Source organism: Parus major, chromosome 4A (genome assembly GCF_001522545.3).
Source record: "Parus major isolate Abel chromosome 4A, Parus_major1.1, whole genome shotgun sequence".
Classification (NCBI taxonomy): Eukaryota; Metazoa; Chordata; class Aves; order Passeriformes; family Paridae; genus Parus; species Parus major.
The window spans coordinates 19353440-19375424 of record NC_031772.1 but is presented as its reverse complement, the minus strand read 5'-3'; the positions used below and the strand labels follow the sequence as shown (position 1 = coordinate 19375424).

Sequence of the window (21985 nt, the reverse complement as noted above, 5' to 3'; positions counted from 1 at the left end):
TCCATGTGGCACCTATGAAGCACGTTCAACCTGTCTGAGCCCTAGCCTCAGTACAGGTAGGGAGAGGCACAAAACAAGTTGTCCTGTCTCCTCTCCTCTCCTCCATGAACAACACCTCAGGATTTTAAGCTCCTGAAAGCTTAAAATCTTGTGCCTGTCAGTCACTTCCCTACTGCCCTCAGGAAACATGGTGCTCAGTGAGGTAGGGCATGAGCTGCAGTCACAGCAGGAAGGGTCTGGCTGGTATCACCAGAGGGACCCATTCCAGCTGGATTTCTCCAAACTAAAGCCTTCCAGGGGAAGAGAAGTAATTGGAAGCAATTCCAGTTGGCTGATAGCACAGTAATTTGAAACTGAACTCAAGGGAAAAAGATAAGTTCTCTAATGGGAACTGGAAAAACCTCAAGAGAGGAAAGCTGGGCCTGGTCCCAGCTGACACTGGTGGTGTCTGGGGGCTGCCTCTGTACCTGCAGCTTTGGGAAGAGTGTGCACCACCTCAATGCTGTTCGCTCAGAAAAGCCATCTTTCATGACTCTGTCTCATGGATGGTGCTTTGGGATACTGGTGGACCGGCCTCTGTCACTGTCTACCTTTTTTTCCAGAGAGTGAGGATGGGTATTTCCCTCTCCAAAACTCCCCAGACCCCAGCACTTGCTCTGGATTGTGCCACTTTCCTGTTGCTGTGAAGCCCAGGGTGATCTCCCCAGCCTGCAGGGATGGCCTGGATGCCCCCAGGAGTGTCCCCTGGATGATCCCAGCCGAGGAGCCAGGATTACACCTGCAGCTCACAGACATCCTCCCGAAGGGGGAGCTGCACGGCCAGCAGTGGGATGAAGGGGAGAGGTCAAATACTGCTCCAGCAAGGAAGCTCTCGGCAGCAGACGATAAACCTTGTCACTGGCTCAGTTCTGTCCTCAGAGCATGCACTGAGAATCAGCTTGGGATGCCTGAATGCCCAAAGGCTTTGCCACTGCTCTCTTGCTGCCATGAACTGTGAAAGGAGCAGAAGACACATGGTAGCCCTCAGGGAGGAAGATCATGCAAAAAGGAAGCGTGGATCCATGTGCTTTGTCCAAACCTTGGCCTCCAGTTCTCTTCTGATCAACCTCCAAACCCCAGCAGAGCCAGGGTTAACCTGCCCACAGCACTTCCCTCCGACACAACACAGCCACAGCAAACAGCAGAGCTTCTGAAAAGCCAGACCAGAGTGCCAGGTCCTGCCTCCAAGGAGGAACAGCCCCAGGCACCAGGACACGTTGGGCTGATGATGAGCCAGTGATCCAGGCCAGCAGAGACCGCAGCTACAGCTTCACTTCTGCTAAATCTCAGAGGAGTTTGTACTGCAGGAAAGGAGGTTTGCCCTCCACTCCACAGCACCCTCTATGCCAGCAGCCTTGGCACCTGGCTGACAGCACACCACAAAGGCATATTAAAACATAGTTTATTGCTGTTCTTAGTTTATACAAACCAACAAACCAAAACCCATTAGTAATAAACCCAGTCCCCAAACCCAGCACTATCTGAGGCAGGCTTGCAAGGACACACCTTTAGTGCAAAGAAGAAAGTGGCAGTGAGGGCTGAGGGGGCTCTGCTCACTTCAGTTCCCACAGAACCCACTGCACCCACTGTACAGTATCGATTGGCCCTGGGGCTGCTTAGGGAGGGCTGGCCAAATTCTCAAGCTCTGGTGGGAGTCCTGGGGGAGCTGGAGGTGTCAGAGGGGGAACATAGGATCTCATGGCTGTGCAGAGCAGCTTTGGCACCTCGTGTCAGTGACACAGGACGTAGAGGCGTTCTGAGCCAAGGGGCACTGCCCACACCTTTCCACAGACACAGTGCTTTGCCAAACAGCTGCTGTCTGTTCTCCTGGGCCTTCCAGGGTGGAAACTAAATGTGTGCCCTACCCTGAGACTTCTCCCAGCCTCAGGTGCCAGAAGTGTTGGTGGGAACTAGGGGGGCATGGAGCTAGAGCACGGCTGCACCCTCTGCAGGGTCCTGCAGGGCAGAGAGGCTTCTGGCCTGGGAGGATCCACACAGGACTTTGCAGCAATGGCCCTGGGCACTGGCAATCATGGGAGGGATACCCTGATCCTTAGCCCTTCACCCTCAGGCCTCTGTGGGTCCCCTGACCCTCTGTTTCCTCCCAGCTGGTCCTGGCACTGTTGCACCAGGCATCACCCCCAGCACCAGCCTACCCTCATGTCCTATGGGGAGTCAGATCCATGGCACAGCCCTCAACAGTGAGCACCATTTTTCACTGAGATGAGCTGCCAAGGCAGAGCCTTCCCATATCTTCAGAGGGAGCTGATGTCTCAGAAGAGAGGGCTGCCCAAATGCCAGCCCCAGGTGCTGAGCAGGTTGGCAACAGGCAAATGCAAACAGCTCCAGCCAGGGGAAGCACTGGGGTCCCACAACAAGCCCAGGATGGCTGGGACCACACAGGGCTGACAGATGGGGATGGGGAGGCTGGGCTGGCCTAGCCATTCAGGGGTCTCATCTCTTCCCCGAAAGCGCCGCTGCAGGAGGCAAGTGCTCAGTTTTTCCTGTGCCATGTAGTCACAGGGTGTGAGAAACCTTTTCAGGGAAGTAGGGATGCAGCTACATCCAGATGGGAGCAGTGTATACATGTGGTCAGCACTGCTGGTGCCCAGGGGTCGCAGCCAGCAGCATGGAAGGAGGAGGCAGTGGCAGGGGCTGTGAAGCAAGGTGCTGTTTCTGAAAGGCAGGAGCTAGCGATGCTGCAAACCCTCTCCAGTCTCTCCATCAGCTGGTTTTGGTTGTGTCAGCACTGCAGAGTTGGAGGGCTCAGCCAGGGCAACGCTGCCAGCCCACCCCTGCCATGGTTAGGTCATCTTCCTGGCAATGCTGGCATAGGAGTGCTCGATCTCCTCATCTGCAGGACAGGTGTGACTGAACTCATCACAGGCGTAGGCGTTGCCGAGGTAGCGCCACACGCCCGTCATGTCCTCCGGGATCTCGAAGTCACGGTACTTTTTGGCTGCAATCTAGAGGAGAGGGAAGGAGGATGAGGCTGAAATTTTCAAGACCTGGGGAAGACTCACTCTCTGGCTTTGGCAGGGGGACTCCCTGTCTACTCCTCTTGGAGCAGGTGCCCCTCCGCCCTGGCCCTGGGGGCCGGTGCCATTACCTTGATGATATGCAGTTTGGGCAGGAGGTTGCAGTCAGCCAGAGTCAGATGGTCTCCATCCAGGAATTTCCTCTTGGAGATGGTGATATCCTCAACACTGTCCTGATCAATCTCCTCTGGGAGAGGGGTGTTCAGGTAGACATCCAGGCGGTGAAACTCCCGCAGCAGGGCCTTCTCAAAATCTGGGAGGGAGGGAAACCGAGAGCAGTGAGTGTGTGCCCTGGGCTCACAGGCAAGCTTTAGGCTGTACTGGGCTGACTTGAGCCTCCCACAGGTTTTGCTGAGAGGGAAAAAACCCTCTGGGCCACACCATCGAGACACAAGCTCGACCCTGGCCAGTCTCTGTTCCCAGGGGACTACAGCAGCATCACCCCATGCTCTGCTGTTATCCCTGTGGGGGGAACAGAGAACTGTCTTTATCCTTCCCCTCTGCCCCTCCACTTCCCAAGGAGGCCTTGGTGAGGCAGGCAGCAGGAACCTTAACCTGATGGCAGGATTTGCCAGCAGACAAAAGCATTTCTCATGCTGCAGCATGGTTGACTAGAGTCCAGCAATCCCCAATTCTTACTGATATTTGCTTCTTTGCGTGGGTTCTTGATGTACGCCGAGAACTTGGCAAAGATGTCGCTGCCCACGTCAAAGGACTCCTTGTACTTGGGGCTCAGGTGTGGATACCTTGAAAAAGAGACTTATGTCAGTGCAGGCAGGGATGGAGCAGGGATGCAGCAGCCTCAGTTCCTAGGCTGTGGAGCCCAGGGCTGGTACTGGGGGATGCAGAGGATGTTTAGCTGTCTGTGGGAGAATCATGATGATGTGAATTACTGCAGCTGCCCCTCTGTGAGCTGTCTTCTATTCTGGGTGTTTACCAGGAGATAATCTCAGGGCAGATACTCCACAGTTTGGGGACACTGGTGGTAATGGAGCCCCAGAGCAGAGCTCTGCCAGCAGGCAGTTCTGGCCCAGCCCAGAGGATGCACATTGGCACAGAGAGGTCTCAGGAAGCCAGAAGCTCCCATGACTTCCTCAGGAACTGTATTCTGCTAGCTGACATGTCCCAGGGTGTGCTGCAAGGGCAGACACATTCAAGGAGGCAGGTGACAAATGTATTTGAGCTTCCTCTTCTGCAGCAGTGGGGGGGCTGCAGCCACACAGGGCATGGGGGAGGCTGCTTTGGGGGGGCTCCCCAGTGAGCTCAGGGAAAACCACCTCCCCAACCACCCTATGAGGCACCTGCACTGCTGCTGCCAAGCAAGGGCATTTGCCTTCACTCAGCTGAGTGCACTGAACACAAACAAAGGGGTCTCACATTCCCCTCTGCCTCAACAGCGCTGCCGCAGCCAGTGCCAAACCCGCCAGTGCCAGGGTCCCTGCAGGGACCTCCCAGAGTGGGGGTGCAATGGCTGGTTTTCCATTTCCTCCCATTGTTTTCCATTCCTGTTGTCCCCATGCCCTCCCCAGCCCCTCAGCATCCCCTGCAGGCTCAGGGGGGGATCCGCCTGCCCGGGCTGCCCTGGGGCATCTCCTGCCACCCTGCCTCGGTTTCCCAATCTGCCACACCCTGGGCAACACTGTGACAGGCCCCAGAATAGGGAAGGATGAGTTTGCAATTACATGGGTGGACCCAGGGTCTGCTCCAGGAACTCCTCAATCTTGATGAAGTCTGTTTTCAGCTCCTTGTTGAACAGCAAGAAGGGTGGGTTGGTGCCCGGTGCTAAATCTTTCAACTCTTCAGGTTTCCTGGAGCAGAGAAAACAAAATGGCTCAGAGCCTGCAGCACATCTGCCTCCACCAGCCCCCAGGGAAAGCGGCCATGGCAGAGGTGAGGGCTAGGAGGGGATACAGGACCGGGAGCATTCCCAGCTCTGCTGGCTTTGGGGAGTTGACAAGTGCTCCCCAACCTCTGGATCTGCCCAGCGGTGCCTTCAAGTCATCCTCACATCCAGCAGGACAGGGAGGCCCTGGGCCATGCACACTGGCAAGTGGCCCAAGTCCGTGCTGGCCCCAAACGAGGTGGGCAGTCCGTGAACTATCGCTGTGCAGTGACACGCTGGCTACGGAGCAGGCAGGGGCAAGAAGTGCTGATGGGGGAGCTGAGCAGGGCTCAGACCCCACTGCTGGCCCAGGGCTTCAGTGCCATCTCACCTGGTCATGTCCACCGTGGTGACATTGAACTTGACCCCTTTCAGCCAGAGCACCATGAAGAGGCGCTGGCAGAAGGGGCAGTTTCCGATGTTTTCTCCATCCAGACCAGCCTGCCAGGAAAGCAGAAAAACGAGGATTTAACCCTTCCACAGGCAGGATGCCCGGAGCTGAAGAGTCACTGGGCACAGCATGCTGCAGAGAGCCCCCCTCCCGGCTCCGGGGGAGCCCAGCTGTAAGAGCCACCCCGAGCCATGGCCCTGAGGGCCATTGGAAAGAACATAAGAGCATACTCAGGATGCCAAGGGTCGGATCCTTCCCAGAAATGTGAGATAAAGTGGGGAGGAAGTGGAGAAGGAGGCAGGGGGAGAAGGTGGAGGGTGATTGCTAATGGATGGGGAGGAAGGGAGGGTCTGTTTGGCCAGGAGGCCAGGCTGGAGAGGGTGGGAGAAGGGAAATGAGCTCATGTTTGCCAGGAAAAGAGCAGCTTGTTTTCATGTGCTGTTCATGTCTGCCTCTGGTCTCGTGTGTGTTTAATGAACGCAGGCACGATGTCCCCAGGCCAAGAACCACCCAGCAGCCTGCCCCCAAAGAGAATTTGTGCTGGCATCCCACACAGCACTGGGAGGAAACAGAGACAACTGTCAGCTGCTAAAGGAACTCCTTTCAGCCCCTCTGCATGAGCACAGCCACAGGCGCAGTGAAGCACATTTCCTTGCTATGTGGCAGCTGGAAATATCCTTTGCAAAAACGACTGAAACATCTTATGAGGAGTTTGGCAGGAGGATATGGCAGGGCTGTTCCCCTGTTCACAGAAACTGGCTGAGATGGTGCTGTGAGAGGGAAGCTGTGCTGTGGCAAGAGGTAAAATGGCTCACAGGAAACACAGCTTTTTTAAGAGAACGACTGGGTTCCTAAGCTGCAGGTGAGCCATGGTGCTCTGGCTCATGTGGCCACCCTGCCCTGGCAGGGAGGAGCAGCACAGCTCACACCAGCCCTGTCACAGAGGGATGCTGCTCCCAAGGAGCAGCGTGTGGTGGGACATGAGCCTTAGTGGGACAGCTCTAAGCTTCCATATCTGAAAGTGAGCTGAAGTCCTGAGGCTAAGCAGGAGGGTGATGAGATTTCAGAGGATCTGGCAGAGTCAAGTAGCAGCAAAAACCTTCAGGGTGGGCAGCTGGACTTGGCTCCAGAGCCCACGCCACCTCTTTTGGGACCCAAAGACAGGATGGCTGAAGAAGATGAGACCTGTGCCTGGTTCTTCTGGGCTGGAGGTAGGTGCTGTAAGTCACCACAGATGCCTAAAAAGCTGTGGAGTCTGGAGTGCTCGGCTTCTCCAGGAAGAGAACACTGATGTCAAACTCACCTTAAGGGGGACTGCAAAAGGATCAAAACAACCCCCCAATATTCGGGGTAGTAAGCTGGAGCAGGGGGTCTGGTTTTCCATCATGCCAAGATCTTTTAGTCCTTCCAGAGGAAAGAAAACTACTTTTAACAAGTATTTTTTATGCTCAGTTGTCATGAAATTATGTCATGAAATCTGAGGAAGGAAACGGGAACTGAGGGACGTTGATTCCCTAGGATGTGCCCAACAGTGAAGCTGAATCTACACGTGAGGCTGGTCAGTGTCTATTAATAGCAAATACTCCCAGAGGGGCGACAGCTCAGGAACATCCTGTGTCATTAAAAGCAAATAGAGCTTCTTTGGAAAGGGGTGAAATTGGGTCTCAGACTTCCTTTGAAGGAGCTGGAGGGGAGAGTCAGAGAACAGTCTCGAGGGCTGCCCATGGGCAAGAGAGCAGGGCATCTCTGCTCCCCCTCCCCAGCACCCCTGCCACCTATGACCCCAAACTACGGCTGTTCTTTGCAGCAGCTCCAGAACCAGCAGCTCAGCAAGTGCTTTTGTGACTTTTTTTGTGCTTTTGTAGCTGCCTAGCATGAGGACCAATGCTTTCCTCCCTGCTCTCCCTGCCAGCTGCACTCTCTTCGACTTCCCTGGCCTGGCACAAGGCTGGGAATGAGAGGGCCTAATTTGTCCTGTTGTGCCCCCAGGAGCTGCTGTGCTGAGCCATGGGGTGGGGGTCAGTGAGGGGAGGGGTGCCTGGGAATAGACTCTGATTGCCTGCTTCAGTTTTTTCCAGGCTTGTCTGGTAGCTCCAGTCCCTGAGCTGTTCAGGCTGGTCTTCCCCCATATCTTTTAAAAATAGAGAGGTGGGGAATTTTGGACTAGAGTGAAAAGACAATCAGGATGGCCTCTGCAGAGAGAAAGAATCAGGCCCATACCAGGATGCTCAGAGCTAAAACCTTTATCTGGAGGAATTGGAGGGGAGCTCCACCAGTGCCTGGGCACTGCTGGGGGAGCATCAGGCTCTGGAAGGACCTTGCTGGCAACCAGTGGCCGTGGGGAGAGCCCTCCCTGGCAAACGCAGGGCAGCACAGAGTGGGGGGAGTCACTGCTTTGCACTTCCTTCCCCAAAGTGCCTCTGCTGCTCCTCCCGCTGCAGCAGGAGCTGCGGGGGGGCACAGACTGACATTCCTCACTCCTTTACCCTCAGTCCAACGAGGACTAGCACAGAGTCTCCAGGAGGGTTGCAGGCTTTTAGCCCCAGCTTTCTGAGGCATCACTAGGCTGCACAGGGCATTGAAACCCAAAGCTATTTGGCAGTTCTTGTGGTTTCCCCGGAGTGAAACAACCCTAAATGAAGTGGGAGGAGGGAACAGCTTTGCCTGCTTGGGGCACTGCTAAATATTCATCCCCCACGGGACCTGCCACAGCTCCTACAGCCACCCTGAGAGCCAGGAAGCAGCTAAATGCCTGGTGGAGCTGCAGAGCAGAGCCTCCTCCCAGGCAGGGAGAGTCTCCCAGCTGGAAAGATGATGCCCTTGCCAGGGATTTGGCCAGGTGAGAAACTGCCAGCCCTTTGGGAGCCACCCACCCCAACCTCAGAGTAAAGTGGGAGTTGCTCTGCACCCTGTTCATCTCTACGATGGTAACTCCAACATTTGCCAAGTGAAAGTCGGGCAGGGTGCCGTGCCAGGCCATGCCATGCTGTACCAGTAGGCACCTGTGGGAGCACCAGCTTCCCCCATGATTTACAGCTGTCACTGGTGACAGCAACAGCCGTGGCTGGGGCGTTCCCAGCCCAGGGAGGTGCTGATGGCACGGGAAGGTGCCTGTCAGCAGTTAGAGCCGCTGTGTCTTTGGTAAAGCTGGCTCCTGAGTGCTGGGAAGGGGAGGCACAGCACCAACTTATATGTGAACAGAAAAGGCAGGAGGGTTTTTACACACTAAATTACAGCACAGGGGAAGTCCTGATGATGCTGCTGGTTTTCTGTTTCACTTCCCTCTGAAAACCCCTAGAATGTGCTGCTGGCATTGCAGTCACCTCATGTATCATCTTCTTTTCTAGCCATCCCAGGAAGAAGTGTTAAGCAGAGAATTCAGGACTCGGATTACTTTTACCAAGAATATGCTTGTCCAGATTCAGCTTAGCCAAGCTCAGTGTCCATCAAGAAGTGCTGTGGCTACAATTCTGGAGAGGGGATGAGGGAAATTTCTCCTGGGAAGCCTCACATAATCCTTTCTAGCAAGTATGTCTAACTACTACCCAAGGAAGGCACCATTCAGTGTCCAGAACTGCTGGGTGCTTGTGCCAGGGAAGCCAGTGCCCCTGACCCAGACTTTTGGGCACTGAACTGCCCCAGAATGAGAGGAATGAAGCCCATGGACCTGAGTGGCTATGGAGAAACCACCCTTAAAACCTCGATGAGGTGGCACAGAGAGGCATTGCCTCCTAGTCATTGTCACTTGACAGCATGTTCCAGGGCCCCCTGGCATTGCTGTGGGCAGACACAATTACCAGCCATCAGCTTTGGCTCCTCTCTTTTTTGCACCACCCATGGTCACTGCAGATATTTTGAGCTTGAGTGTTAAAATATTCCAAGGAAAGGGAAAAAAACAGAAACCATTTCCGGCAAATACCCCTCTGCGATGCCGCCCCATCTCGCCCACACGTGGACTCCCGTACCAGTTCCCCAATACATCCACGCTTGTTTCATAACCCTGCTCTCAGCAGAAGCTGAAGTGGCTGCTCCCAGCCCTCCTGCTTGCTGTTCCCAGGCTGGGGCTTGTCTTATCTGAGTTTTGAGAGGCATGTGTGTTCCCACTCCTTCATCACGCTGCTGCCAGCCGTGCCGCTTCTCTGGGGTGCACAACCATCACAAGATCAGGGCATCTTCCAGACTGCTGAGTGTGACACCCACAGTCCCCACACCACCATGTGGTCCCCCCATTTGGGCAACCGTTTAGCCAGCCTTTGTGGTGAGTGAGCCTGAAATTGGTACCCATCTCCAGCCTCACAGAACATGAAGACACCCATGAAGTTCCACCACCTGCACCCAGCTGGATCTTGGTGAGGGTGAGCCAAAGAGTCACTGCCCCCTTCCCCGAGACCCACCTTCACAAACAGCTCGATCTCAGGCTCCTTGGTGGTGCTGTGCTGCCGACCGTCCATCCCAGCGGTGTGGGGAGGGACCACTGGCCGCACGCTGCTGTGGGGAGTCGGTCTGTCCCCTGCAGAGCTCTGATGGGGGAAGGCTTTCAGAGGGCTGGTGGCTTGGGCCTCCTGGCTGCTCTTACTCTGCAGAGGGCTGGAGCTCACACTTTCCTTCCTTTTGAAGAAGGGAGGAGCAATGGGGTGTGTGCCAGGACCCGCCAGCAAGGGGAGGAAGCTGCAGGGCCTCTCAGATGTGACTCAGCATGGGTCTATCTGGTCACATTGAGTCTATCACACCCGCCCAGGCACTCCTCCAGTGCCTCCGAGCAGTGGGCTGGCACCTCCAGCACCTCTGGTGTCCACAGTACTGCTTCTGTCTCTTTCCAGCTGGGAGCAGGGGTTTATAGAGGAAATGTCTTGCCTGTTGCTCCTCCTGCCGCTCCAGTCTTGGCCCTTTGCCACTCTCCTACTCTCGTGCTGGTGTCCAGTGCCCCGGGGCTTCTTGATCGATTTGGGGTGAAGCTGGCTTACCTTTTTGCCACCTCCTGTGTCTGCATTATGACAAGCAGCCACCCGGAGGGAGGGTCCAGCTCCTCTCCCAGCCCACCGCCCTCGGGGGATCCCTGCATGGGCTCATCTGAGCACCCCTCGCTGCAAGGAGCTGGGCTGCGCAGGGCAAGTGCTCAGAGAAGCTGAGTGGAGCAGCCTGGACACCTGTCACCGACTTTTTGAAGTTGAGGCACAGCACTTGGGTGGGAAGGATTGCAAAACAGCTAAGGCAGGATGTAAAAGATGCTGAAGAATGCTGGGGAGCAGTGGGGAACTCCAGAGTGCCCCTGGCAGTCACCCAGCTACGTGGTGCTTGGCAGGATGGTGGGATGGGATGTCTTCAGGGCTGACCTTCAGTGGGGCCCCATTCCTGGAACTGGGCTGTTTCTCAGGAAGGATGAACAGTTTGCTTTCCTCCTCAGGAGAGGAGGGAACTGATTGCTGTCAGATTACTCTGACTGCAGAGACAGCTTCCCAGCACACACAGGCTTAACTCTAAGGCAAGACCTGTCTTGCACCCCCAGACCACATAGCTGGTACAATTGCACAAAATGGGGATCCCCAATGCTTGACTCAGCTCACACATCCCCCCCCCCTCTCCAGCTTGGATAAGTTCCAACTGTCCCCAAATAATCAAACTCTGATCAGACAGCGATCTCCTTCAAGGCAATTAAGACAGGAAATTATTTTGCAGACCCCTGGAGGAGTATCCCCAACAAAGATGTTTCCCCTGGTCCTGCTACAGAGCCCAGAGTGGTGCAAACACTGGGAGGCTGCAGGGGTGGGGAGATGAGGGGGGCATTTTTTTTCTGCTCCATCAAAACTTTGTGAGAACTTGGAACTCTTCTCAATGGGACAGGACACTCTGACTCACACTTTCATGGTCAAAAGGTATGTACTGATGGCACTGTGAGTGCCCCACAGGGCCACGGCATCACCCTCATGACAAGCTCGACACCCACCGCAGCTGATGTGTGCCAGTCGCCGCTGCTGCCACAGCCGCCCCTGCCTGGGCAGTGCAGGGCCTCCAGGAGCTGTGATGGCTCCTGGCACTGCCAGCTGCTGCTGTCTGCTGATCTCAGCCGGGTGCAGAGCCAGCAGCTCCAGTCCATGGCATTCCCCTCCAGCTGAGGCAGTAGGGAGGGATTCGAGCCCTGCAGGTGGGAGGTACAGTAGGACATGGTGCCCTCCTCACGAGGTGCCGGAATGCCCCGTCCCTCGCCCCACAGAGGCTGCGGGGCAGAAACGTGACACTGTTGGGAGCAGGAAGGGTGTTTGTCTTTTCTGCAGGAACAGCCGCCTGAGAGGCAGTTCAGAGAGCCTTTCCCTTCCTCCTCACAGAGTGAATGGCCGGACATTTGCCGAGATTGAGATTACAGCACACGTGTATCTGGATCTCTGTCTCACTGTGTCTGGCAGAAAGCTGGGGGCACTTTGCAAACCTTGCCAAGCCCTGTTCCTCTGCCCGGGGGAAACAGAGATGGGAGGGAAGGGGCTGCCGGTTTCTCTGCCAGCCGTGGGATGCCAAGGCACGGCTCACCCGTAACAGGGTGCTCTGGGGGAAGTGTTCCTGTGCTGAGAGTGACCCAGCTGTCCCGAGCAACCTCTGGCCCTGGGCAGCAGGCTAAGAGTGAGCGCACATGTGCCCGCCCAGCCTCGGGACTTCGGCAGGGCAGAGAAGCGAGCATTGTCCCCGCTCAGTGTCAGCCCCGGCTGGCACCGGCTGCGACACGGCGGCTGTGCCATGGCCGGACTGGTGCTGCCAGCAGTAGCCGTGGTCCTCCTCTGCTTCGCTGTGCGTCTGGAGGCCAGCCCGGAGCTGTCCGGTGAGTCAGGGTGAGGGCGGGGAGGAGGGGGATGCTGAGAACTGCGCTGGGAGAATTGGGAGGGCGAAACGACAGCAGGTTAGAGGGGTAGGGACAAGGGAGGTATAAACCACAGCGGGCCAGAGTGAGTTTCCCCAAAATGCTAGGATTTCTTTATCCCCACACAGGGCTGTTCTCTGCAAACACTCTGCCCACAGCCCCAGTGTGTGTGAGAGTGGCTCCCCAGCTCTGCTCTGCGGTCTTAGATAGTTTTCAGGCAGAAATGCAAAGAAACAAACATCAAGCCAGTCCCTGAGCTTCACCTCAGCCACGATGCTCAGGTCCTCGGTGCTGAGCAGTGTGTAGAGCTGAAGGAACACCCAGGAGTGCCCTGCCAGCCTTCCCAGCTCTGAGAAGGGGAGGGAAGAGTTGGGTTGAAGCTGTACCTCATCCCTAGATGGAGCAGGTGGTTGTGCCCCAGCTAGAGTCACTCGTGAGTGGGGATGCTGCAGGGTGCCCTGCCACGAGGCACAGAATGGCCCAGAAGCTCTCCCCAGGGCCATGCCAGTGAGCCTTAGAGATGTAGACAAGACGGAAATTTGGGATCCCTTTGGTCCCAGTTCTTTGGACAGTCAGAACAGGTGCAGGCAGGTTGTGCACCAGGCATTCCCCAGGGGTCATCTGGAAACAGCCATGCACACCATCTATCCACTCAGCTGAGCCTGATGGAGGTGGGTGAAAGCCTGATGCTGCAGGGCGGGCTGTGCTGAGGAGGATGTGATTTCATCTGGGCAGAGCTAACGGCACAACCGCAGCACCAGAGACTTGAGTCAGCTGTACTGGCACAAATCACTCACAAAGTCTGCCTGCAGCCTCCTTGACAAGGCTCCACCCAAAAAAACATCCTCACAACTGCACACTGGCCCAAAAGAGTGTGATGGAGAAACCTCTGCCTCCATGGCAGTTTTGAAACACAAACCTTCATCCGGCATGGCAGAAGAGGGTCCCTGCCTCAAGGCTGTATTTGTGGAAACCTGTTTCTTCTCATACTTCTCCACTGAGTTCCCTGCCGTACCGAGGATTTGGCTGAGCCCTCTGCATCCAAGGCTTCCCAGCAGCGGGGGTTTAGGCAGCCCTTACATCCAGCAGTGTTGGATATGGGCAAGTGGGTTTGGAGTCAGAGCTAGGCAGAGACGAAGGCCAGGGTGGCTCTGAAACCTTCAGGAGACCCTGACTGCTGCCAGGTGTGGAGCTGGTGCTGCAGGTGTGGGGCTGCTGCAGGGGATGCAGAGGAAGGGGATGGGGGCTGGCAGCCTGGGCAGGGTCCTGTGCCCCTCACAGCCCCCAGCATCTAGTGATAAGGGGCAACCAGAGGAGAGGGACAGGACAAGGTTTGTCCTGCCCCCTCTTCATGAGCACTGCACCCCAAAGGTCTGATCCAGCTCTGTGCCATTCAAGGAGCATCTTTGCATCACACTGGAGCTATGACCTGGCTAGAACACCTTCTCTACTGTCACCTACCCTCCTATTCCTCTCCTTTCCTCTCTCCTCCGGCATGCAGAGAAGCAATGGAGGGCTTGCTTCTGGGAAGCTGTGGCCACCCACTTGCTCATCCCAGCTTGTGAGGGATAATGCCGAGGGAGAGATTAACTGCGGGCTGGAGGCAGCTCCCAGCTGCACTCACTGACATCCCAGGGAGGGATGCTGACTGCAGATGCCAAAGGGTTAGAGGCAGCACTGAAGGTGAAAGGGGCCCTTTGTGCTGCTGAGCCTGGCACCAGTTTGCGGGGGGCAGGGGGGGAAGCTGGTACTCCCACCTTCTTGTCTTGGTTTGGGAGACTTTGAAACACTGGGGTTTGGGGGACAGGGTGCATGTCCTGCCCTGGGCCCCAGCAGTGGCCTGGGCTGAGATGCAAGATCCTCCAAAGACCCCACAGCTGGGGTTTGGGGTCTGTGATCTGCTCAGAAGCACCATGTTGCCCTGTTCCCATTTCCCAAGCCTCAAAATGATGCTTCCCCTTTGCTTTTGTTTTATTCAAAGCTGCTAAGTGCTTCATTCAGGGGCTACACATCACATTTCATCAGCTTTTCTTGCTTCCCCAGCCTTGTCCAGCAACTGGTGTCTGCTCAGAGCACCTGGCAGCTTGAAGAGCTGTTACTAAAACAGTTTCCTTGCCCACCCAGTATATCCGATGCCAACTGGAGCCAATGCTGCATGTTAAGCCTTCGGAGAGGCTGGGCAGGACAGTCCCACTTTGTTCTCCCCTGTAAGGAAAACAATGGGGGCAGTAGTTTGGGACACAAACTAGGCCAGATTGAAAGAAAGAAGCATGCTGTGATGGGAATTCAAGGAGGAAAGGACCAGTGCCCGTTGAAAGGGTTGTGATTAAGAAATAGTTTGTGCCAACACACCGGGCTTCTTCAGCAGAGACCTGAGGCCATCTGGGCTCAAGTGATGACTTTGTGGTTCACACTCATCCATACTGACCCAGCCAGCTGTGGGAGATTGCAGCAGCCCCTGGACCCTTCTCTCATGGCTCATCTTGTGACAAAGTGCATCCTCCTCACCCTGGCTCCAGGGACCATCACTGGGGGACCATCTCTGGCTCACTCTTGTTCCCTCCCCACTATGGCTCCATGACAATCCTGATTTTCTCTGAACAGCTGATAGCTCCTTACGGGATTTTCCCATCTTCTCTGATCTGCTGTACTGTCTCCAGTTTTCCTTTCCTGTTGCTAACCAGCTCAGTTATTCCGTGCTGCTTTCCAGGCTCTTGGCAGCAATGCTGTAGGCAAGGTTAGCTACAAGCCCATCTTCTCTGCTGCTGTCCTGCTCTCATCTTGTTCACCCCATAAGTGCCTCATCTCAAGATATCCTCACTGCCACCAGCACTTGGGTGCCCAAGTGGCCCTGGTGTCTTCTCTGGACAATGCCACCCCTGCTTTCCCCTTCCAGGGTACCTGCGCAAGGTGCTGAGGAACCACACCGCCCACACCTGCGACGGAGAACAACTCCTCATCATCTGCCCTCGCAAAACAACCATCAGCATCCTCGGGGCCTTCTATGGGCGTCGAGTGCCCAGCACTAACCTCTGCCCCAGCCCCGAAAATGCCTCCCAGGAGAGCACTGAATGCACGTCAGCCACTGCCCACCTGGTAAGGGAGGGATGCCAGGGGCCAGGCTGCACACCCCTGTCTCCACATCACTGAGCTGCCTGCTTGGGCTGGGGGACTGCGGGCACTGCAGCCTCCCCATGCCCCGAGGAGGTTTTCATCAACATCAGAATCACGGAATCCAACAATCACAAACATTTCTTGAACTCTGTTGGGCTTGGTGCTGACAGCATTTCTCTGGGGAGCCTGTTCCCAACCGGAGGATCCCCGGCCCGAGTCAGGAGGAGGCAGCAAGGGATTAAAACGCTCCCTGCTGCCGGCAGCCCCTGCTCCGCTGCGGAGCCGCTGCTGTGGGACTTGCGGGGGCGAAGCGGGGAACACAGGGGCAGGGAGTCCCACAGCCCCCAGGGCCGGGCTGCCCGGAGCCTCCAGCCGGAGCCGAGGCCCGGGCGCGGGGCTGAGGCCCCTCAGGGCCCGGCCAGGCCCCGTCGCCACCTGGCGGGCGCGCGGGGACACGGCGGGGCGGGCCCGGGCGGGACAGCCGCCCGGAGGAGCTCGGCCGTGGGAACGGCCACGGGAGCTGCCATGTCTGCATCGGGGCTGGGCAGGAGCAGCTGTGCGACACTTCTGTGGGGCGAGATGCCACTCCCTTGAGCCCGGTGATGGTACTGACGGGCAGGCGGTGAGAACAGCCTCAGGACTTCTCACCCAGCTCACAACTGTTTCGCTCTGCTCTCCAGAAGCTGCTGGATGAGTGCCAGGACCAGCAGTGGTGCCAGTTCTCAGTGCACAGCCAGGTCTTTGGGCCAGACCCATGCCCTGGGACACACAAGTATCTCATCGTTTCCTACAAGTGCCGGCCAGGTGAGGTGGAGCACGGTCTGGGCAACCCTGCATGGGCTCCCTCTGACATCAGCTGCTCAGAAAGGGGCAGGGGGGAGAGCATGGCTGCTCCTGTACCTCACTGCCCCCTTTTAACCCTCCCTTCAACCCTCCCCTCTGCCTAAGAGGGGGGCTGCAGGTGATTCAGGATGCATTGGGGCACTCAGCGATGTCACTTCCTAGGGAACCATCGGGTCAAGACCGTGTGCGAGAATGACAAGCTGAGGCTGCAGTGTCGACCGAAATCCATCCTGGCCATTTATTCCGCAAGTTATGGACGATTCTTGCGGGGCAAACCAGAGTGTGATGCCTTGAACACTGGAGGACCCCATATAGGTATGCCAGAATGGTTTGAGACAGAAATGGGGCAGGAACCCTGCAGAGAGTTTGGCACAAGTTCACCACCTGTGTCCCTTGGCCTTTGCTGGCTGATGCCCAGCAGAGAGGGGCAGGCAGCTCTGCCCACGGATCCATGCCTTATGTCTCTGCAGAGTGTGTGGCTCCAGACGCTTTGCGCAGGGTCTCCAAGAAATGCCATCGCAAGGGGAACTGCACCGTGGCTGCTGACAAGGCCACCTTCGGGGACCCGTGCCTCCCCGGCACAAAGAAGCAGCTGCGAGTCTCTTACACCTGTGGTGAGAGCTCCCCACAGAGCCAGGGACACAGGGGCCACTGGTGGAGTGTCTGCTGTGCCCACCCCGTGCCAGGCATGGGGGCATGGGGCACCCCAGGGAGGCAGGGGCTGCAGGGAAGGAGCAGGGTGGTGATGCTTGGTGTGTGCTCTCCTTGCAGTTCCCAAGCAGCTGCTGGAGGAGGTGGGCCCTGACACTTCAGACCCCTTCCTGCTCTCCGACTACATGCATGGTAATGTCGGGGGAGGGAGGTTACACCACAAGTGGTGTGGCACTGTGTCCATGTTGGGTCAACCAGACTTTCCATGGTTTGTCTGCATCCCTGGTACCAGCTCCAGACGAGCATCTCTGTCACATGGAAGCCATCCCTTGGTCATTGGCCATTCTGAGGAGATGGAGGTGGTATCTGCTGGGAGCAGGGGAGAGGAGGGCACACGGGGTCATCCCTGCGGACAGCAGAGCACTTGTGAAGGAAGGATGGAGTGTGGTATGGGGAAGGACAGGCAGGAGCAGGCAGCCAGGACACAGGGCTCCGAGAGCACCTTGTGTCTCAGCCTGCACCCCCTTGTCACTGCAGGTGGCTGGTACAAAGGGCCCAGGTTCTCCAGGCTCCGGGAAGACCGCATGATTTTTACTAGCTCTCTGGCAGCTTTTGCCCACCTTTGGGGTACGTGCCCTCCCTGGGTCTCACGCAGCACCCGGGGAAACAGGACAGGCTGGGGGGTGGCTGACATCCCAGATGGCCCCAGCTTAACCCAAGGCTCATCTCAGAGGCAGCCGGACTCCAAATTTCTCCAGCAGGATCAACAGGCACATGAAGGAGCAGGGCACCAAGCACCCATGCTGGGTTTGGGGTGGACAGGTGGGGCAGGAGCTCAGAGGCTGAACAAGCCACAATGTCATACAACATCAAAGAGTCATGGTGTGGCTACATGTGGTGTCCTGCCTGTGGACCTTCCTTTTCCAACAGGCCAGATTACCCACTGGGTCTTTTCCTTCCTGCCCTGTCTGCAGGCACTGGTGGAAACCACTTCTCTGCAGGCAAAAATTTCCCTTGCCAGAGGAAATAACTCATTTAATCCCCCAAGGGATTATTCTTTCCCCTGCTCTGCTCTGCCTACCCCACATCCCAGTGGAGGTTTTCTTTGGGGAAAGGCACATTTCAGGATTATTGGTGGGTGCTGATGAGGCTCTAGGTGATACTTCCATGATCACTGGGGCAGGGTCTGTCCTGCCTCTGCAGCCTGGGTGGTGAGGGCATCCCTGCTCCCCTCCTCTTACTCCCATATGCCTGGCAGAGGGGATTTGCAGGCACTGATACCCCACAGTCTGCAGAGCAGTTTGTACCTTGGTGTCTTTCTTTCCTTTTCTCTTCAGGTGTTCCAGAGAAAGTTGCCCTCTACTTTCTTTGTGGAGTCTCAGGAGGCCTCATGCTGCTGCTGTGCATCATCAGCCCCAAAACGACCTTCCTCCAGGAGCTGGGGGAGGCTCTCAAGGACCCAGAGCTGGGGAGCAGCTCGGAGCTGGGCAGAACCAAGCTGCGGGATGAGCAGGATGAAGACATCCCTGATGACAGCTCCTCAGATTCCTCCTTCCGCCGCCTCACCCGCACCTACCGGGCCACTGACAGCATCTTCGGCCCTGAGCTGACAGCAGCTATGGAGGGAGCAGTGGAGCACCAGGGCCACAGTGGGGAGGAGATCTGGATGCCCAAGGAGTCAAGCCCATATGCCATACACAAGATCAAATCAGCCACCAAATAAGAACTGGAAGAAAATGGCTGGAGGGTAGCAGCAGAAGGGTGCAGGCTCAGTGGGATCCGATATCAGAGGGACATAAGTTTGGGCTCCTTGGGGTGACTGGACGTCCCAAGCAGCTCCAGTGTGTCCATCAACCCACGGCTCCACAAACATGGAAACCTCTCACCTGGGGGTAACATGCAATCCCTCGGTTTGGTGAGGGGCTGTGTAATGGTTCTGTGGGCCACAGGCTCCCTTGCCACAGATGCCACTAACCCTAACGTAACCTCCCTGTTCTCAGCTTGCATCGTCTGGCTCTAGAGTTTAACCCTGATCAGCTGTGCCAAGTTTACCCTGAGCCTTCAAGGCTGTTTGCTCCTATTTCTGCTTGGGTACTGGCTTCCATTCCTGGTGCTGCAAATACACCCTGCACTCAGGCACTGTGCCAGCAGCGGAGAGGTGGGCATGGCCAGGACACAGGAGGAGTGGGTGTGTAAGCACAGCAGCACAGCCCCACCACAGTGCATGCCATGCAGCCCTGCTTTGCCAAGGGAGCTACTCCCCAGGCTGGGGCCACTGGCAGCTCAGCACAACACTGGCTCTCATCTCCCTGCAAGCATTCAGGAGCTCTGTCACCCTATGTTGCTCTGCTTTCCTTTCTATTTTCCCCAGAGGCAGGAGAGTTTTAACTTGCTGTGTTTTTTTCCAGTGAATAAATGCAACAGATCTTAGGCACAAGATCTCTCCCTGACCTTGGTTATTAGTAATGGAAAGGAGAAAAAGGAAGAGGCAAAGTTTGGCCCTCCCTGTGCAGAGAAGAACCTTGCCTCCCACCACTGCTTCTGGCACTGGATCATGGGAAGCAACAACAAGTTGGGCCTGCTGTGCCACAGGAAGGGATAAGGGGAAGGAAAAGGGAAAAGGCAGTCCATCTGTGTCCCAGGAATGATGCTTTCCTGTCCTTGCTGCTCTTCTTGAGCCTGGGGCTTCCCATCTGGTAAGCAATCCTGGAGCAAAGGTCCCCAGATACCTTGCAGAGGGGCAGTCCTGCAGTGCCAGGAAGCCAGGCTGGGGCTGAGGTCTGCTTCAACTCCAAAAGGCAGTGCAGGCTTTTTTAGTGCTGTGGGAAGAGGCTGGATGGAAGGAGCAATCCAGCTCTCCTCACGAAAGGAACATGCCAGGCACAAATGCTCTTGAGCCAGCACACAGCAGAGTCTAGTGGGAGGAGTCAAGGACCTGCATTCTACCTGATTTGAGGGAATGTCAGAGCCCAAGGAGAGTTTGTGGAGCTCTCACCTCCAGCTCACCCCCAGCATCCTTAGATTGTGGGCAGGACTGAGACCACAGCCTTGCCTCAATGTCTGGACAGCTGGCATAGCTCCTGCTGTACATCCATGGCTTCACCTGGCACTTTTTGCTCTCCTCATCTTTTCTCCCACACACCCCATGTCCAGGGGCAATTTCAGCTTTCGTGATGCGAGTCACACCCCTGCAGCTGGCCTGGGATTCCCAAGAGCCTTGTCAGGAGCACCAGCATGGCAGTGCTTTGGAGACTGGAAAAGCCATCTTCCCAGTGCCAAGCAGACGTGAACCTCTCCCAAAGCAGGCAGCTCATCTTAGCCTCCACAGAGCTGTGGGCAGACTGGGATGGGAGTTTTGGCTGAGAATCTTATCCCACAGGATAGCAATGTTTCCATTGGCAGTGGGATGTGCCCTGGCTCTGCCTGGCTAGTATGCACTCAACCTGTATTTTTGGCTGGGCTATGTACTGCTTTAACTTGCATGGAGAAAGGCAGGCACCTGGATTCCACAGGATCCCAAATGAACAGCAAGCAAGCCTCAGGAAGCCCCCAGGCCAAGGACAGAAGCAGTGCCACCAGGGAAGCTGGGGCTGGAGAGAACAAATGGCCAAGGAGGGAGCAAGGTGGGCTGGAGCTGCAGGAGCCTTGACCAGTTTTGGGGACTGAAGGGACCTGGGTTTAAACCTCCACTGAACCTGTGAGCAGAATTCTGCTCCTGGCTGTCCATGACCCAGATCTTTCTGCTGGAGATGTGGCAGAGCTGCCCGCATGAAGCCCAAGCCGTGTGCCTGACCCTGCCCACAGGGCCCTTGGGCAGCAGGTTTAAATCCCCTTGGATGCTGGCACTACTGTGTTTCCCTAGCCAGGGGTTCCATCAGCTCCACCCACAACAGCAGCACATGAGTGTGCGATTATCTGAAAGGGTTTTCTTGGGTTAAACTTAGGAATTTGAAAGGTTTTTCTGGGAATCTGATGGCTGGGAGCTCTCCTCTGCTGCAGTCCTGAGGTCCTGAGTTTACCTCAGCAGGGGCTTCACTTGCACCAGAGCTCGGTGCAGTGCTAAAGCCCCCAAGAGTTGCTGAGGGCACAGGACCCCTGCATAGTGGTGGTATGAGAGCAAAGAACTGTGCTGGAAACTCAGAAAGGAGCAGAGTGATACAGTGAGCATCAAGTATAGGAACATGGATCATGTGTCTGACACATGAAAAGTGGGTGGCTTTTCCAAGACTAGTTTATCAAGGAACAAAGGAAGCTGTGGGTGTGAGGAGTCTCATGCATTCCTTTCCTGATACATGGAGATTGACTTCAAGCCAACTGACAGCCTGAGCAAGCCTTCTCCGAGCTCTCCCTGCCCAGCAGCCTGGCTGCATGGCAGGGGTCTTGCCAAGAACTGCAATGCCCTCAAGGCTGGTTCTTGATACACACAGAGTGCTCTTACCCTCAGCAGATGTTTGATAAGCGGCCAGTATCTCGCACAACCCTGTAGGGACAATGACTGTCATGTGAACCTCGGTAATTTTGACCCTGTCCTGGTTGCTGAGGATGATGGGGCAGGCCCAGTGAGCCTCACCCTGAACTTGGTCAGTCATGTCTGTATGACACCACATGAATACTGCTCCTGTGGTACCTCAGACAGTGAAAGTAGGGTTAGGTGAGATATGAGAAAAAGATCTTCCCTGGGAGGGTGGGCAGGCCCTGGCACAGGGTGCCCAGAGAAGCTGTGGCTGCCCCTGGATCCCTGAAAGCATCCAAGGCCAGGCTGGAGGGGGCTTGGAGCAACCTGGGCTCGTGGAAGGTGTCCCCACCCATAGCACGGGGTGGACCGGGATGAGCTTAAGGTCCGTTCCCACTCAAACCGTTCTGTGATTCTCCAAGCGATCCGAACCCTCTGTTCCTGACACTGGGTCAAGGAAGGTGCGCGGCCAGCACACCCTGCTCCCCAAAGCAGAGTTCCCCAGCCCGGTGGGAAAGGGCAGCGCCGAGGTCTGGGACCCACAACTTCGGCTGCAGGCGGAGGCAGTGGCCCGCGGAGGCCGCTCCACCCGCCCCGAAGGACAGCAAGGCCGGGGCCGCCGGCCCTGCGCTCTCCGCTCCGCGGCCCGGCCGCCACGCCAGCCCCGCCGGGCCCTCACAACGGATTAACGGGCACCCGCGGCCACCAATCACTGCCCGCCCGGCCC

General features: G+C 56.4%; 2 protein-coding genes across 5 annotated transcripts; one reads left to right on the top strand and one right to left on the bottom strand.

Annotated features, from left to right (window-relative positions):
- Positions 1–1424: 1424 nt before the first annotated feature.
- LOC107203979 (chloride intracellular channel protein 2-like) lies at positions 1425–10090 on the bottom strand. The gene is made up of 6 exons (XM_015626708.3): positions 9745–10090; positions 5291–5400; positions 4760–4885; positions 3717–3823; positions 3149–3330; positions 1425–3005 (listed from the first exon to the last, which is right to left on the bottom strand). Exons 1-6 carry the CDS (start codon positions 9799–9801, stop codon positions 2844–2846), a joined length of 744 nt encoding a protein of 247 aa, XP_015482194.1. The 5' UTR covers positions 9802–10090; the 3' UTR covers positions 1425–2843.
- Positions 10091–11007: 917 nt separating this feature from the next.
- On the top strand, positions 11008–19244 carry LOC107203978 (protein eva-1 homolog C-like). 4 transcript variants are annotated; one of them, XM_015626705.2, is made up of 9 exons: positions 12074–12158; positions 14241–14934; positions 15094–15293; positions 15992–16115; positions 16317–16469; positions 16625–16768; positions 16926–16997; positions 17343–17432; positions 18143–19244. In XM_015626705.2, the coding sequence occupies exons 2-9, from the start codon at positions 14775–14777 to the stop codon at positions 18526–18528; spliced, it is 1329 nt and encodes a 442-aa protein (XP_015482191.1). In that variant the 5' UTR covers positions 12074–12158; positions 14241–14774; the 3' UTR covers positions 18529–19244. The 4 variants fall into 4 exon arrangements, with proteins under 4 accessions (XP_015482192.1, XP_015482191.1, XP_033369976.1 ...); XM_033514085.1 differs by having other exon boundaries at positions 17098–17432; positions 18143–18237; XM_015626706.3 differs by lacking the exon at positions 14241–14934 and having other exon boundaries at positions 11008–12158.
- The last annotated feature ends 2741 nt before the right edge of the window (positions 19245–21985 follow it).